Source organism: Sycon ciliatum, chromosome 2 (assembly GCF_964019385.1).
Source record: "Sycon ciliatum chromosome 2, ocSycCili1.1, whole genome shotgun sequence".
In the NCBI taxonomy this organism is placed as follows: domain Eukaryota; kingdom Metazoa; phylum Porifera; class Calcarea; order Leucosolenida; family Sycettidae; genus Sycon; species Sycon ciliatum.
In genome coordinates, this window is record NC_088644.1 from 25721914 (window position 1) to 25739124 (window position 17211).

The 17211-nt window shown below is 48.7% G+C and overlaps 1 protein-coding gene across 1 annotated transcript; it reads left to right on the forward strand.

Moving 5' to 3' along the window:
* Nucleotides 1-3659: 3659 nt before the first annotated feature.
* On the forward strand, nt 3660-11752 carry LOC135809360 (uncharacterized). Its single transcript, XM_065322695.1, has 7 exons — nt 3660-4405; nt 5308-5946; nt 6305-6607; nt 7280-7609; nt 8225-8593; nt 8917-8987; nt 10335-11752. Exons 1-7 carry the CDS (start codon nt 4177-4179, stop codon nt 10752-10754), a joined length of 2361 nt encoding a protein of 786 aa, XP_065178767.1. The 5' UTR covers nt 3660-4176; the 3' UTR covers nt 10755-11752.
* Nucleotides 11753-17211: the final 5459 nt, after the last annotated feature.

The window sequence follows — 17211 nt, forward strand, 5'->3', positions numbered from 1 at the left end:
ATGCACATGTTGCACCGTCTTGATCAGACATGAACATACAGAGTGGCAGCCTGCGCCTTGACTTGAGCATGATCGCAGGCGCTAGGCGCCGAACCAGGCGGACTCTGTGCAGCAGCTGCCTCTTTGCTGCATCCTTTCTCGTTCAATTCATCCTCCAATACAAGTCCAATGCGTTCAGGGTATAGTAGTGAGAAAATTGCATGTTTTGAATACACCGCAATGACACATGTACAAGCATAATGGAAGGAACCCGTGCCAGGGAAGGGGGTGACGAGGTAACGTTAGCACCTCCAGGCCTGCAGGGTTTCAGTATCGGTCACAACGTTGGTGCATGCCGGGAGCACAACTGGACACCCTCAGGGGGAGTCGGGTATAAATCAGCAGCTGGAGATACGTGTACAGTACAGTAATTATACGCTGGGAAATATGTCTCCCACTGTCGTCACAATGATTATGTACTACTACTACTACTACTACTACTACATGTAATGGTACTGGTATGTCTGAATACCTGGAGAGGTCGATGAATGCTACTTGCAGAAGAAGGAATGCCGATCCTGCAAGCTAACGCTGGTGCTCAATAAAATCTTTCAGTCTGGGGAATGTGGGATCATCTATTCTGGGTAAGAATGCAGAAAATCCACAATGGGTCCCAATGCAAAAGTAAAGTGACTGGGTACGAGTCATCACCTGCGGTACCCCGAGGCGAGCTAGAGCCAGTAGAGGTGCTAAAATAACGGTCGAGGCGTGAGTAAGTCTGACTCACTCTTCGCACCCGAAGGAACGCCATCACCCTCCAGGACCAATGCGCGGATGCAGCTAGAGCGGTGGGAGGTGAGTTGATCAGACCCACCACAAAGTGGTCGATGACCGAATGTCCCATTTGTTGCATACTGCAAGATAGAGAGCAGTTTTATCGGATATGGCGCGAGTCCAGAATGACAGGTTGCGGAGAATCCCCTGTACAGGCTGTAGCTAGCTGTGCCGCATGCCAGACCCAGGCCCAGGGAGATCCAGATACCGGTACCGTGGATCAAGGCAACGAATCGAGTCCATCTTTCTAGAAAATAATGCCATGACCAAGCATAATGATCTGGATCGGGTTGACTATAAGAGTCAGAGACCTAGCGTATTGGTAGTAACTTAGTAGCCAACGCTACAGCTGCAAGCAAGACTTTGTCGTGGCTTATGAACTATCGGTGCTGTGGACTGTGGTAGCGCTAAAACAATTTAAATTTATTTACATTGACACCCTACATGGTAATTTGACGGTACCCCTGGTCAGGACTGTACTGCACTGGTATGTTATGCCTTATGGTGCTCAACTGCCAATTCTTCTAGATATCAATCTGTCATTGGTAACGCGTCACTTCTGGTGTAACTCACGCTGCAGGTGGCACACTGGCACACTGTCACCGACTGTGACATTGCTGGCTGGTGGTCGTTGCTAGTCACTGTCTCCGAGTGTCTCAAACGTTGACATAAGTCACACGAACGCTAGGAGACTGCAGACTACGGCATTGTGCGACACGTGTTCCGTACCAATGCTTGCAATCGATCCTACCGTAATTAAAATACTCGTGATCAGACTGCAATTATACATGACTTTTAATTAATTGTATTTCGCAATGGTAGAAGTTAGCTGTTAAGATACGTCTGTTTACCGTCACCTGTATTTTATATTTAGGGTGACATGACAATCGACAACTCCGAACTTGTCCGGAACATCGTCTTCCCGTGCAGTCGGTTTGCTCGCGTTGGACGTCGCTTGAACTTCGTTTGGCGGTTCGCACTCCTACTCCTACTGTAGACTTACGGATACTCGTTCTTTGCCGACACACATGTATTGCCAATTATTATAATAATGACAGCTACATGTACATCATAGCTCTGTGGTTAGAGCATGGCTGGCCTCAACTGCTCAAGCGAAGGTCCCTGGTTCGATTTCTGGTGGTGACTGTCAATTTTTTCTTCAGACTTCAACGGTCCCCTTTCCCCAACCTATGAATATTATAACACGGTAGTATTGTTATTGCCCAGACATGGCCTAGCCTAGCGCCTAGAGCGTGTATTACAATCTACAATTACCCCCCCCCCCCCCCACACACACACACAGTCCACAAGTCCTCGATGTGAAAGAGGAGGCCGCTGGGCGTGGCCCGCCTCTCTGCTTGCCACCCGGCACCCGTACCGTCATTCAGCGGCTCAGCGGGGTCCGATCAGGCATCATCGATGTACCAGCCCATTGGCGAGACTTGGCAACGACCCGTGCGCGCGTGCGGCCGCCGATGCTGTTTGGAGTGTCGTCAATGTGATTGGGGCAAGGCTGTTTATACAGACTACCCCGTGGGTCGGATTATTCACAAGCTCAGCAGCAGATCAGGTGCATACTCTCGTAGTCAGTGTACGTCCATGCAGATGATCGACCCCAGCTCCAGGGAGGGTGCGACTGCCTGACATGATCCACACCAAGTCACCCCCACCAACCCAGCATTCCAGAGAAAACGTCTGTCCGCCATTTTGTTTCGCTTCCCCGCTCCTAGGACTAACTACACTTACTTCTACGCGCTATTCTTTCTCCTACATTTTTTCTGTTTGCATTCTTTACTGTCCTTAGCAGCATTCTGTCATGGAATGCCTAGTACATCTAATCATCTACATCATATACATTGTATGAAGAGTCCAGGTATCATGGGCTTTTGTCAGCGTGTTATAGGTTGGTTGCTCGCAAGACTACTTATTCGCACTGTGAGTCTGTTACAGGTAGCTAGTGCCGTAGTATTCGTGAACATTATGCATGGCTGTACATGTTTTCTCATAATGTCAATTGTCGTAGTAATACTAAGAGTAAATGTACCCGCACAACCATGATAACTGCATCACAGAGCACACTCAGCAGTGCAGAGCTACATGTACATTGTACGAGTATTGTAACGCTGCAACGGACATACATTGTACATGCATACCGCCTTTGATTTCTCGATTTGGGCCGTTAATCAGGGCGCCACTTGATGTTTCGCTGATTATGACTGCGAGATGTCAGGAGGCTGGTTCTTGCCACAGATGTACCGGTATGTAGATCTACTACCGGTAGTACATGTGCAATAGGCTGGTGTTCTTTGTTATGTAGGCTGAGCATTGTGAGACGCGCTACGGAGCTATCTGGAGTTGGCGCGATCTCACTCCGCTCCAACAACACTAGTCAGTCATAATCAACATCCAACAAGCGCCACGATCATCTACTACCACCGCCACCATCGACTCATCTCCAGACTACGGTACCCCACCACCATGTAGCACACTACCTTTCATCTAGCAGTGTGAACACGTGCAGCTCTAGACAGTTGATTTTGACGCCACCAGAAACCCCAACTTCGATCACGACAGCCAGCACACATGTGATCATCCACAGCTTGTCGTCCGCCATGGTCCGGGTGACCACGTCTTTGCCGTCATCATGGCCATCGCAAAACAATCATAACGCTGCTGCCCAGTGTCCTTTGATTGTACAGCCCTGGCTGCAGCGCTGACGGACCCAGGCGCTAGGCCAGGGCCATGGCCGAAAAGAGTGATAGTCATGCTGCTTTGGAGCACATGGCAAAATTTGTCTGAACCGCGATGCGCTTGTGGGTGCTGAACTGCACTGATGGGCCATGTGGATTTAAAAATTTACAGCTTGTTGACAAATTATGCCATGTATTGCACGCTGCATCGGCTTTACTGGCTCAGTTAGCCCACAGGCCATAGACTAGCCGTGGATATGCAGCGATTCCCCCATCGTAATATTGCAATAATCTTTCAGATTGGAATACCATGCCGGAGAGAACAATGCGACCGCTGGCCCGAGCCAATGCAACGTCGCTGGCATAAATATTCCGAAGTTTGAAAGCCCGAACAGACCATTGACCTGCTGTACCGTTAGTATTTGGTAGGTTCATCGTTCTTTGTGTTAAATATAAGAAAACTCAGTGAATGACCCCAACTTGGCTGAACTGCTGGACTGTGACCGAGTTTGGCCCCGGCTACATCTTCCTGGTCCTGCCGTCGTTGACACTGACGAGCCGGGAGTGACAAGCGCTCAGAAGAGCTTGGAGTAAAAGTTACTAAAACTGCGAGAGCAGGCCCCAATCGAAGTGAAGTCGTCCCCTTCACGTTTGCGAAGTTGGCGGGCGAGAGATGAGCAGCATGGACAGTTTGGGTAACTCGAAGGTCGGAGAACCGGCAGCGGCGGTTTGCAGCCCTTCCTGCGGCCGCGTGGGTCGTTCTCCTTCAATGAGGAGCGGATGGTGTTGGTGTCTTCTTGCCCTGGTTCTGTGTGCCATCTTCCTCCCAGCGCGGACAAACGAATCGCCGACTTTGGCAAGGGAGCAGTCTTCTCAACCACCTTTGACTTTGAGCCGAAATGGTAAGCCGCAATGCTGGCTAGGAATATTTTACGGTAGGTCTGCACGCCATGTTCCTGCTCTGTACGAGCGCAGGTAGAGCCGAAGTAGGCAAGCAGGTGGCTAGGCTACGCAAGTCACGGCCGGCGGCGGGAAATGATTGCGGACAAGCTTGTTTGTCTTCGTTTGGCGCGTTCCGAAGAGTGGCGACACTGGTCAGCATTCAGGCACTTACAAAGGAGAGATCCGGAGGCTCCGAGAGGAGTAGACCACGCACGAAAATGTGTTCTAGGTTGCTCGACTGGCCGGTGGGCACTGTTTGCACACGTGCTTGCATAGTTCTGCTGACCCTCCCTTTTGGAACAAGTCATAGGCATGCTATTCCGACTCAGCTGGCCAATCCACATGGTCTTTCAATCTGCTCCAGAACAATGAGGCCTGTCGAGACACCTGCATACCAGGGTTTACGAGGAATCTGCCATAATTATGCTTCTTGGTCGTTTGCAAGAATACTCCTAGACTGATCTTTGGCCGAGAATAATTTGCCTGCTTCGGTGTCGAGAGAGGTGGCAATTTTTCACTCATTCTTGCTAGTGCCGATTTCGGTGTTTCTCTCCAGGCAGCTGACAGGCTAGTGTCAAGTGCCAGTCCACAATGTTTCAAGTCCGCACTGCTTTGTGGGTACATAGGAGAGAGAGATTCACCGGGGGTTATTTTCAGCAATGAGCATCGGTTTCCCTTTTAGCACAGCAGATGGCTGGACTTGGAAATAGAATGTCATGGACATTCCATTCGACTCAGGGACATAGCTGCTTTTGGGCAGCAGCGGGGAAGGATTGTTCAGCGCATGGTTTTTCAATCCGTTCGATATGACCGGTATTTGGTGGTGACGGTGTGTGGTGTGTTTACTTTGTTCTGCATCCAGGCTACCTGAGGTCTGAAGTTACCGGCACTCATTCCCAGTATGCTGCTCCAGGCAGACACATCATACTGCACTGCAAGGCACCTATCACGGCTCACTCGGTGATCAGCACTGTGTGGCTGATACGAGAAGAGGTCATCACCCAGCGCAGCCGCCACTTAGCTAGCACCATCTGGCAGACGCTACGCTCCAGGCACTCGCTGCAGACCAGCGCCTTGCACCTGCACGGCATCACAAGCAATTGCAGTGGTATGTACCGCTGCTATCAGACATGTGTCGACACCAGTGGAAACTACTTCCTGTCCGAAGGTCACAAAGTTGTCAGCATCGTTTCGCGTGACGATTACATTGGCCGAAACCGGCTGGAACGCAGCGCGTACCTCGACATGGCGTATGGTCCCGTCACCGTGCGTGAAGGAAGCACATTCAAACTGCAATGCCATGGCACAAGTAGTGGGCTGGTTTTCTGGGACAAGGACAACAAGACATTCCGACCAAGTAATGGACGGGTGAAAGTCAACCATGTTGTCGGATCAGTGACGTTCGATGGAGCTCAGCTTGATGATACTGGTCTATACCAGTGCAGAGTGTCGAATCAGGTTCTAACGCGGACTCAAACATTCCAGTTGACAGTTGTTCCAGGTATGTTGTGTAACTGCTGGCAGCCACTGGGAAAGGCAGATTGCATGCCCGACCACTGCGATGGTAGCGCCAGCGTTGTGTGCACTGTGCACACATTGCCAGTTCGTGTGTGTGTGTGTGTGTGTGTCTGTGTCTGCGTGTTTAACTTCGGCATGAGTACAGGACATGTGTCTGACTCGGTTTCCCGTCCGGAGTCGGGGTCGGCTGACCAGGGATTTCGATGCGTTTCACAAGTAATTAGTTCACCCAACCCAAACTCGTTATGGACTTATTTATCAGTTGCTGAGCCCCTGTAATGTTTCCAAAGATCATGTTTGCCTCCACTGTCCCTTGTTTGGCTCTGTATTTTTGGGAACAGTATCGCAACAGGATGGTGTACCAGCTGTGCCTATCAAAGCCATCGTGCACGGGCCCAGCAGTGTCCGCACAGGTCAGTCAGCAACATACAGCTGCTTTATGTTTGGTGTGGGTGATAGCGAATACAACGTTTCATGGCAAGCAGCTGATGGGTACACGATGCAGGATGCCGGGCAGGGCCAAGTCACTTTGCACAATAGCAATGCATCCTTCGGGCAAGAAACACCGCTCTCTTGCAGTGTCGCGGAGCAAGCTGGTGAGGAGCGCCTTCTGTCATGGGCCACGCGGACAATCAAGTCACAACGTAAGTACGATGATATGCTACTTTTTGCTGGTATGTGTACATGCACCCCTGTGTGTAACCCTGTGTGTAGTTCATGTGCTATCGAATCTCTTCACTTTGGACATAGTTGCTAGCGCTCCGACAGGAGCGCGTGCGGTCATTTTGACAACTTGATTTTCTCTTGTAATTTCGCCATGGCTGGGTATCGCCCTCATGTCTGGTGTTGCTCTCCATACTAGTGTTGTTCTCATATGCTATGGGATTGATTTGAATAAATAAGTAAATAGTACGTAAGTCCAAACCGCAACTCAATCCCATGTACTCAAATTTCAGAAGATTTAGGTGCTCGAAAGTTTGGATACCAGGGTTACAAGTAGGTGAATAGAAATTTTAGGTGCAGAGAAGCAGTCCGCTATTGGATGATGTATGCCAGTGTATGTGTGGGTATGACAATTTTAGGCATGAAAGAGATGCACTATTAAAGGGACCGTACATTTTAAAGTACATCGAACATTTGTGAGATTACTGTGTCCTTCTGCCTGCCTGCTTTGCAGTTTCTGGTAGTTGTACCCGATGAAGCTTCTGTCACATGATATCTGTTGTTGTTGTTGTTGTTGTTGTTGTTGTTGTTGTTGTTGTTGTTGTTGTTGTTGTTGTTGTTGTTGTTGTTTTTGTTGTTTTTGTTGTTTCCAGCGGAGCTTCTACCAAGGCCTCGCATTGTCAGATACAAGCAGGTGAAACACTTCTTACGCATCAAGGCATCGCGATCAACTCCAGAAAGTGTCAGGTCTCGTGTTATTGGTATTAGCTTCCAGCTGTCGACCAGCCACTGGGCATGGAATCAGACGCTCCTTCTGGCGTTTGATGAAATCGCAGGGAAGAAGGTATTCTTCACCGAACTTGTGCACGACCGGATTGAGCTCCTCCAACACCTTTTCGAGTCCGAGCTTACTATAAAAGTGGCGTTCCTGGACAGATACGGACCCGGATTGTGGCTCACTACAAAAGTCAATATTTCAACAGGTGAGTCAGTTTAAAGCTGACATGCACTTTTTATGCACATATACATGTACATTTGCATACTTTCAGGCATCCGACCTTTTCTCTGAGTGTGACTTAACATCAGCAGTCCGTATTTTGCAAATCAGGACTTTTTCTTATTAAAAGGTCCTCACTAGGTTTGCTTCAAGATGTAAAACTGCCAGTATCAGGGGCATCGGAAAGCATCCTAAGGTGGTACGGTTAACAATTTGATGGACTCCGCCGGAGTACCCCCATAACTTTTTTGTCGAATTCTGGAGACCATGCAATCAAATACTATTAATTCACAGGGTACCCATTGCAAAAGGTGCTACGGTCAATACTCTAGTGAATGTTGCGTGTCCGACGTCCCCGGGTATATAATTAAATCCAAACTAGATCTGCTTGGGAGAAGCACACAGGCACCTTTTATGGTGTGTGTGTGCATGTGTGTGTGTGTGTGTGTGTGTGTGTGTGTGTGTGTGTGTGTGTGTGTGTGTGTGTGTGTGTGTGTGTGTGTGTGTGTGTGTGTGTGTGTGTGTGTACTCAGTGCGTTATGCCTACTAAGTGCATGCTGACATGTTATAGCTGTTGCTTTTCCACTGTAACCCTTTGCAGTGCCGATAGCTCCAACTTACATAACGGCATCGCTTGTGCCCAGCCAGCCCAACGCAGTGCGCTTACAGTGGGAGTATCCCGGCGTGGCAAACAGGACACTGACCCTGAGTAAGGCGCACCTGTCTCAACTACATCTGAGTGTCAAGTACAACAACCTGGCGAGCCCTGACGACTTCAACGTTTGGCACACTGCAATCGACAACGAGCTCGTGGACATGTCAACCAGCCGCAGCATCACTCTGCACAACATTCCCGCAGGTGGCGTATACCGCTTTCGGATATGGTGGAGCAAGAATGGAAAGAGGGCTTCGCTTCCTCTTCGCGCCCACAACCTTGTTTCCCTCCTACAGGCGGATATCAGGAAGCGAGGTGCGTTTAAAAAAATCAGTTTGTCGATATCTACTATCTATGCATTCCGACTACTATAGTGCATTGCCCACTTCTCTAAAAGTAGAAGCTGATACCTACAGTTCTATTGGGCGCAGAAGAATGAACAGGCTAGGATATCAACAAATACAGCATGCGGACGCATACGCGGTCGTTCAGCCGTGCTTAGGACATGTAATAATAGTATGCATATTTCTACAGAACGGACCACGCGTCCCGTGGATCCTGGGCCATGTCCCCTGGAACTCATCATACTCTATTGGGACCGTGTTGCTCTCTGTCTGTGTTGGTAATATATTCTGCAGAAACAGCTAGTATGTGCGTGCTATTCGCCATCAACGCCAATCTTCCTTGTCCTGTCCACAACGGATCTTCCGTAAGTCACAGCACAGGCATTTGTTGTGGATCCAATGCACCCCCCCCCCCCCCCCCCCCGCTATTGAATTAGCTTCAGGGTAGGCATGCTCTCTAGCTTCTTACCGTTAGTGCTGCAAGGCAACACAGATCAATGTAGATGCATGCGCATGGTCAGGTGTGTATGGCGTTGTGTGTTACCATGCACGTAATGTCATGTTCTACTGCACTATAGCAGTCTACATACGAAGTAACTTAATTCATCTGACTTTTTTTCAAACCAGGTACAACTCCATGATACACATGACCATGATTGTGGATAGACTTGTGCCAATTATATCTGGGAGTTGTAGCTGGTTTGAGAAAGAGTGTCTGATGCACACTTGTACTTCCTCCACATCATATTGAAATTGTCGCTTCCCAGAGTATTTTTTTTAATATCTATTTTTTCCAGTCGAAGCGAAGAAATCAGCTAGACCGCGAAGCAGAGCATTGTTGACGGACTAAGCTTGGGTTTGTGGCCTCTCGATTCGCTGCACTTGCGGCTGGGGTCGACGTCTCCATTAGAATTTGAGGCAGACCATTCAGCACTCAACAAGACGCTGAACGAGAAGCGCATTCGAATTCAGGTCATGAGACTTCGTTTTCAAGCGATCCATGCCTCCAGGTGGCAGGCGATGACGGCAAGCTAACATATTTTTGAAGTGCACCATAACGCCCTTCCGGCGGGATAGGGTAAGCAGTTCCGCAACTTCTTTCCTTGACAAGCGCTTCGCTGATTTTGTTGGTGTTATCAGACCTGCTACCTTCGCAGCAACATGCGCCACACGTAGTGTTTTTTTTTTAGGAATTTGAGAACACTTTTTTCTTGCCATCGTCAACTTCAGCATTTCAAATTCAGGAGCAATGTCAGGATTCTTAAACTGGAGCTTGCAGTCTTGACACATGTCCACGCGAACGATGTGGGCCGGCACGAACTCCGCTCTGGGGCAAAATAGTGCGGAGTGCGATGAAATTGTTTGGTGTGGACAAGAGCTCTGAGACCACCACGGCTTCCGTAGCCAATAGTCATTGTGTAGGAAGGGTCGTAGCAATGTTCGAACACAGAAAACAGCGATTCTGACAGATTGACTAAAACAAGCAACTCAGAAATATTGCGATGTGCAAAGCGACAATTTTAATGACGCGGAGGAAGTACTAGTACATGGAATGCTGCCAACTCCGCATTCGGAGCTGGCGGTAGACCTACACAAACAAAGCAACAATGTGGTGGGGCTGGTGCCGGCTTCAACCAGCCACTGACAGCACAGGCAGTGATGGACAGTTGTGGCTGACAATTGTAGTCCTTCTCTCCGTTTCTGTTCTGCAGGTGACATCAAGGGTTTCCGCTCACTTCCACGCGCACCTCAACAGTCTTTGCACTGACTGTTACTTCGAAAGCTTGCCACTTTCAGACCTACCATTTCATGTGGGGTCGTGTACTGGCACTCAAACAGTTGCTCGCTACCAAGTCTTGTTACGGACAAGAGTCAAGCGGTTCACCTCGCGACCGGTGTGTGAGGTTCTCAGTGACATCAAAGAGAGATTTGTCCGGGACTTCAGAAGCTCCCAAGCAGTCGTGAAAGATGTCGGGGTGCTTAAAATCTCAACGGTATGCGCAGAATGCCAGGGCAATCACTCCCTCTTGCTGACCTGCCTGCAGGGAGTACTACCTTATTCTGTCCAGGGCTGGTACATTAGCCAGAACCGTAGAGACCCCACAGCGGCAACCTGTCCAGGTGCGGCGTAAGCTTTGCACACGCTGCATCAAAAAGCCAAGAGGTTACTGGTGAGTTGAGTACACAAATATCACTCCATCATCATCATTAACTCAATATCTACCTGCTGCCGCTGGGTCACAGACCCATGCCAGCACTTGAAGCTTTTTTTGTTTGTGTTTTTTTTTACATCTCCCCATAACCTTCCATCAACCAATCAAACTTCCGCCAATTAGCTGTCAAGGAAAGCCTATATATATATATTTTATCACCTGATTGCAATCGGCTCTATCGTTTTTTCAAATTTCTCCAACCCTCGAGACCTAGAGACTCTACGTAGGACGATGTGACACCTAACTTGCTAGTGCCGCAGAGACCTGCCTCTGCCACTGGCTTGCATGGGTGTGGTGAACCTTTTCTGGTCACGGCCATATTTTTGCATACAATCTACTTCGAAGCACTCTGCCAGTTTGGACGAATGAAGTGACTGGGCCTTTAGAAAAATCCTATACTATGTAGTAAGACAGAACCCAGGGAGTCGTCAAATACCGACTCCCTGATAGAACCTATGTAGTAAGATGGAACCTATGTAGTACGTATTCTATTCTTCTCCTTATAGCCAGTATTGAACATGGCCGTCTGCTGCTGCTGCAGCTGCTACTGTTGGCAGTGCTGCTGCTTCTGCTGCTGCTTGCGGGTCATGTTTTCTGTGGCAACTTTTCTCAGGCCATCACGCTGCCCTGTTACCAACCTTTACCTACCCAAGACTTTTCTTCTTCTACTACCTCGTCTCGTCTTCAGAAACCTCTAGCAACATTGAACACCCGTCTATTTACCGGTAGTACTCGCTCTTAGAGTTCTTACATCTGTAAACTGACCAACAAACATTGAAATTGACCCTGCTCTTCATACTCTTTTTTCTTTTATTGTGCACACCGAACTTATTTGATGTACATTCGTTGACTTTTGTTTCCATTACTGGAAGGAGTTGATAGTGAAGGCTTGAAATATACTCTTCTAAGCTCTTGAATGTTCCATTTACAGTGCTGTTGTGTATCCACCTGCTCGCAGTGACGAAGGGTAGCAAGTGTGCACGGACACGTGTGTGTGTGTGTGTGTGTGTGTGTGTGTGTGTGTGTGTGTGTGTGTGTGTGTGTGTGTGTGTGTGTGTGTGTGTGTGATACAGTGACACAGAGATCTCCTTATCCAGGCAGTACTACTACCCGCACCTGTGAATTTCATTCATTCATCCAAAGAACAGTCCCAGGCAGTGAGAGAAGTTGCACACTTTTAGACGCTAACATCGAGAATTTCAGCAAGAGCATTCAATATGAGCTGCAAGTATGTATTGAGGCCTTCACACCACGTGCGCAACTTCACAGAAGGTTGCTCCTTACATCGACTCTGGAAGTGTTTTTCTAGGCACAGATAGGGCAAACGAGGAGATTAAAGACATACTGATCATATTGATAGGTACAATAGAGAAAGCACGATCAACACCTACAAAGCTCTTTCCGGTAGTGCTTCCGTTGCCTTCTGAAAATGGTGGCTCCATTGAATTGGTTCCCGCTCGCACAGAAGACTACAAGAACATCCTTGCACGTTCTTTGCATAACCCTTGGCTTACATTCTAAAACTTGTGTTATTAATACTCTCCCCCCCCCCCCCTCCAAAGATACACGTGCTTTTATCTGGACTCCTCAGATCGGGGCACTCGTACCCGTCCCTTGTAGGCTTGGGAAGAATTTGCCGATAGTGGTGAGGAACAGGTGACCCTACTGTGCTCTGATCCTGTGTAATGCCTGGAGGGGTCCAAGAGTCATTTTTCATGCTTTCGCGCGGAATATTTCTTTGAGCTCACAGCGAGTTTTTCCAGGCAGCGCTCATACGGTAAGACGGCAAATTCCCCGGTTGATCGCCAGGATTGTTAATCTTTTTGAAACTGACTGTAATGTCATGTCCGCTGCCATGCTGCTTAAAGGGGAAGTTAAGGCTAAAATCAAAATTTCACCAGTTGCAGTCTTCTGGGTGCTGAGTCGAATGGTCTTGGTCCGAGAAAGCTGAGACGCTCCCTTCCTACTTGAATCCCAATCGAACTCGCGCACTTCCACCGAAACTGGGTGACTGCGCCCTACTAGATGGGGATTTGTATGCAAAATGTCACTAAAAGCGCCATTTCGTTCTTATAAAAGCACGGATGACCGCGATTGGCCCATATGTTGTAGTCTTTTGGACGCTGAGTCGACTGGTTTTGGTCCGAAAAGGCTGCGATGCAGTCATATTAAACAATTATGGCATTTTCCAAGACAACTACAAGAATCCGGCGGGAAGCCTGAACAGCTGCCCGGTCCTTTCAGGCAGAGCATGGACCCTTGTACAAGGCAACTTCCCTGAATTTATCGTACTTTCACCAGGCAGTCGTACACGTGTACAGACTTTGTACGACTCCATGCTTTCACGCATCCACTTGCACAACTTTGCATGGTCAAAGCTTGCCTGTACATGTACTGTACCGTAATTGTTGAATGTAAAAGGTAGTCTGAATGCAGGCTTATCATTGGCTTGAAAGTACATGCACAATAATTACAGTTGTACTACTCCTGCTTAGGTTTCACTAAAAAAACGTCTTGCCGGGGCAGTATCATACCCACAGCTCTCAGCCCCCCCCCCCCCCCCCCCTCTCCAATCCATGCCCCCTGTGACTGCAGTTCTGGCATACCCGGGCCTTGGTCCAGACACCCAGCATGATGTGACCTGGGGCCACGCTTGACTGAGTACATGTCATACATGTGATACACTGATTACATGTACGGAAGATACACTACTTTTTTTGTATTAAAGGGGAAGTTAAGGCAAAAATTAAAATTTCACCAGTTGTAGTCTTCGGGGTGCTGAGTCGAATGGTCGTGGTCCGAGGAAGCTGAGACGCTCCCTTCCTACTTGAATCCCAATCGAACTCGCGCACTTCCACCGAAACTGGGTGACTGTGCCCTACTAGATGGGGATTTGTATGCAAAATGTCACTAAAAGCGCCGTTTCGTTCTTATAAAAACACGGATGACCGCGATTGGCCCATATGTTGTAGTCTTTTGGACGCTGAGTCGACTGGTTTTGGTCCGAAAAGGCTGCGATGCAGCGTTCCTCCTTTATTCCCAATCGAACATGGTTGAACAAGCGGTCACGTGCTCCTGGGTGCCCAAATCACCTGGTCACCACGCCAGCAGGCGAGAACTTTCACACCAAGGTTCAACTCGAGTTCAACTCGAGTGACAGGATTGCACCCAAAAAAGGTCAAACAGGCTAGTAAGTTGTACCCTGCAGGCACGGTGACCAGGTGACTGGCGTACGCAGGAGCACGTGACCGCTTGTTCAACCATGTTCGATTGGGAATAAAGGAGGAACGCTGCATCGCAGCCTTTTCGGACCAAAACCAATCGACTCAGCGTCCAAAAGACTACAACATATGGGCCAATCGCGGTCATCCGTGCTTTTATAAGAACGAAATGGCGCTTTTAGTGACATTTTGCATACAAATCCCCATCTAGTAGGGCGCAGTCACCCAGTTTCGGTGGAAGTGCGCGAGTTCGATTGGGATTCAAGTAGGAAGGAAGCGTCTCAGCTTCCTCGGACCACGACCATTCGACTCAGCACCCCGAAGACTACAACTGGTGAAATTTTAATTTTTGCCTTAACTTCCCCTTTAAAGGCTGCGTTTACATGAGAAATTTCAACCCGGGTCGAGTTCAGCCCGGGTTGAAAGTCTGCACGATAGACAAAATAGGTGACCGTTTACATGAAGACAGTTGACCCGGGTCAAATACTGACATGCCGCCAAAAGTCCACTTCTAGAGTCCTGTATGGTCACGTGAATCCTTTCGTGCGAAATTTGCATGTGCAGTGCTGTTCAAACCTGGCACGAGATACGCACAGAAGTATGATTTCTCGCCCCGGTTGATTTCAACCCTCCCCCCCCCCCCCCCCCCCCCCGCGAGATTTCAACCGGGTCAAGCAAAATGCGTCATGTAAACCATGTAAACATGGTAAACGCGCCAGTCCATCTGTGTTCATGGCAGGACCCAGTTTACAGCCTCAGTCCTTGACTGCTTGATCTAGCTGCAGCAGCATGCCCTGGCCTAGCGCCTGATCGAGTACTACAGACTACACCTGTCCACGTGATCATTTGATTTTCCGGCTCCTCTAAAAGCACATCTAGCGTTTTTCCTGTTCACACTCACCATGCTCACACCTAGTACCTGCCCAGCTAGCTAGGGCGACGCTACTGTAAAAGTGGCCCGATAAACCGGTTGGTAAAAAAGCGCTTCCATGATAAACGGCGTCAAGAACAACAACTACTAACTAGTCTATTGACCGTGACGGCCGCTTTATCTACATGTAGAAAGCAGAAAATCAGAAGACTTTCTGTTCTGGCTACTGTAGAGTTAACGCATTCCCCAAAAGTATCACCCGCCCGTCGCTAGCGCTACCATACTCCATAGTGCTATTACTGACCTGTGAGGCTTTGGGCAGTGTGGCAGCAGTAAAGCAGCAGTAAAGAAGCTGTGCAGTTGTGGTATTTCCATACAACTAACTTTACAAGCTGAGCCACAGCTTGAGCAGCTACTACGTGTACGTCTATACTCTACACTACTGAAAAACAGCGTTCCCTGCATGCAGCATACAACCACCACCACCGCTACATAACAAGCAGCAAACTCACACCACTCACACCGGCACTCACACCAGTCACACCAGTCACAGAATCAACTGACAACATCACACACGAAAGTAACACTAACAGTTGCGTGAAGTCAAAGAAACTGCGTACAGACTACATAACAGTGTCAGTAAAGACAGTACTCAAAGTACAGTAAAACCTGTAACTTACGACCACCGTGACTAGCGACCGGCCTGGTACTACCGACCACTTTGTCAGGCACGGACGGTCTCACATTCAAAATGCACTGTGACTAGCGACTACCTGCTGAACGCGACCAGCGACCGCCTTTTCTTGTCCCTATGTCGAATTTTCACCTGTAACTAGCGACCGCGATGTAGCAAATCAAACATTGCTTGAAGCCAGGGAGTCGTAAACTATCGTATTTTACGACTCCCTGCTTGAAGCTCCTTCTCGCAATTTTGATGATTTTCCATGGTCGTTTCGATACTACAGCTGGACCAGGGAGTCGTAAAATACCCCGGTATTTTACGACTCCCTGAGCTGGACAAATGAGCGCAGTCTCATTTTTACTGTGGAATCAGTGTGGACTGCACTACACCTGTCATAATTTCAAGTGCTGTCAAGAACAAACATGATTGGAAACGTCTTGGAGAGCGCATCCAAAGCGCTCTTTGATCGATGTTACTACTGGAAGGAGAAACTAAGACTGAGCGGCTCTCTGTCGAAGTTCAATCACACAGCTCAGTCACCAGGTCACACTGACAGTCTGTGCTGGCTGGAGTCGATAGTGACTAGTCCACTGCCTGGCCAGGCCAGCGCTGCTCTGGAAACCCAGTAAGTCGACATACGTGTCAAAAGGTCGTATCGCTTCCGGTGTATAAAAAACTTGATTTTCTCTCTCTCCAAGTGTTGTATGATCTGAAAGAAAAATGTCAGTGCGCAAGTGGTGGGGGATTGTATTATCTGCATTTTGACATACATAATGGGATCCATATATGGTCGCGCGGTGCAAACCTCTAACTAAAGACCACCTGCCACTAACGACCACTTTTCCGGGCACCAAGGGGTGGTCGTTAGTTACAGGTTTTACTGTATGCAGAATCATCGCCTTTGCAGCTTTCTAGCAGACTGGTAGACCTAGGCTAAGTAATAAGTATCCATGGTATCCTGACAGCAGTAACCCACGCGTAGATCTACGTAGGTCTACGTACGTACACCATGTACACGCGCGCGAAACCAGGGAGTCGTAAAAATTAATGGTATTTTACGACTCCCTGCGCGAAACCCGTATTTACAATGCGTCAATGATAGTCGTAGATCTGCCCGGTTTGTGTTCACTTGCGCATACATAATCATTGCGTACATGTGTGCGCGCATTCCATGCGTCGCGCGGGCGCGATATGGTAGATCTACAACAGTACACATGGTACATGGGCTGGGATATTGGCTGGCAAAATGTCGCGAACTGTTACGGCCCTGAAGGCTGAAGAAACCCCCTTCCCTATTTCTTTCTACACTAGTAGTAGCGGGGGCCCTGTGTCAATGACAATGGTTACTTGCGACCAGGGAGTAGTAAAATACGACTCCCTGCTTGCGACACGCGCTAACAACCATGACAACTATCTCAGTATCTGCCACTGCACTGACACCTGGACACTGCACTCAGCAGATCAGAGACAGCTAGCTAGCTACACTGACTGACTCAGTGACTGTACATACCGGTACGCGAAACACTCGATGGAAGAATGAGCAGGACACTGAGTTACAGTGAGTAGATCTACACAGCACACGTCAAGGAAGTGCGGATACAG

What these genes read in the sequence shown, in the direction of transcription:
- LOC135809360 (XM_065322695.1), top strand. Translation starts at nt 4,177, where the DNA reads ATGAGCAGCATGGACAGTTTGGGTAACTCGAAGGTCGGAGAACCGGCA. An exon ending in TTTGACTTTGAGCCGAAATG is followed by an intron (nt 4,406 to 5,307) that starts GTAAGCCGCAAT and finishes TTCTGCATCCAG; the next exon opens with GCTACCTGAGGTCTGAAGTT. An exon ending in CCAGTTGACAGTTGTTCCAG is followed by an intron (nt 5,947 to 6,304) that starts GTATGTTGTGTA and finishes TTTTGGGAACAG; the next exon opens with TATCGCAACAGGATGGTGTA.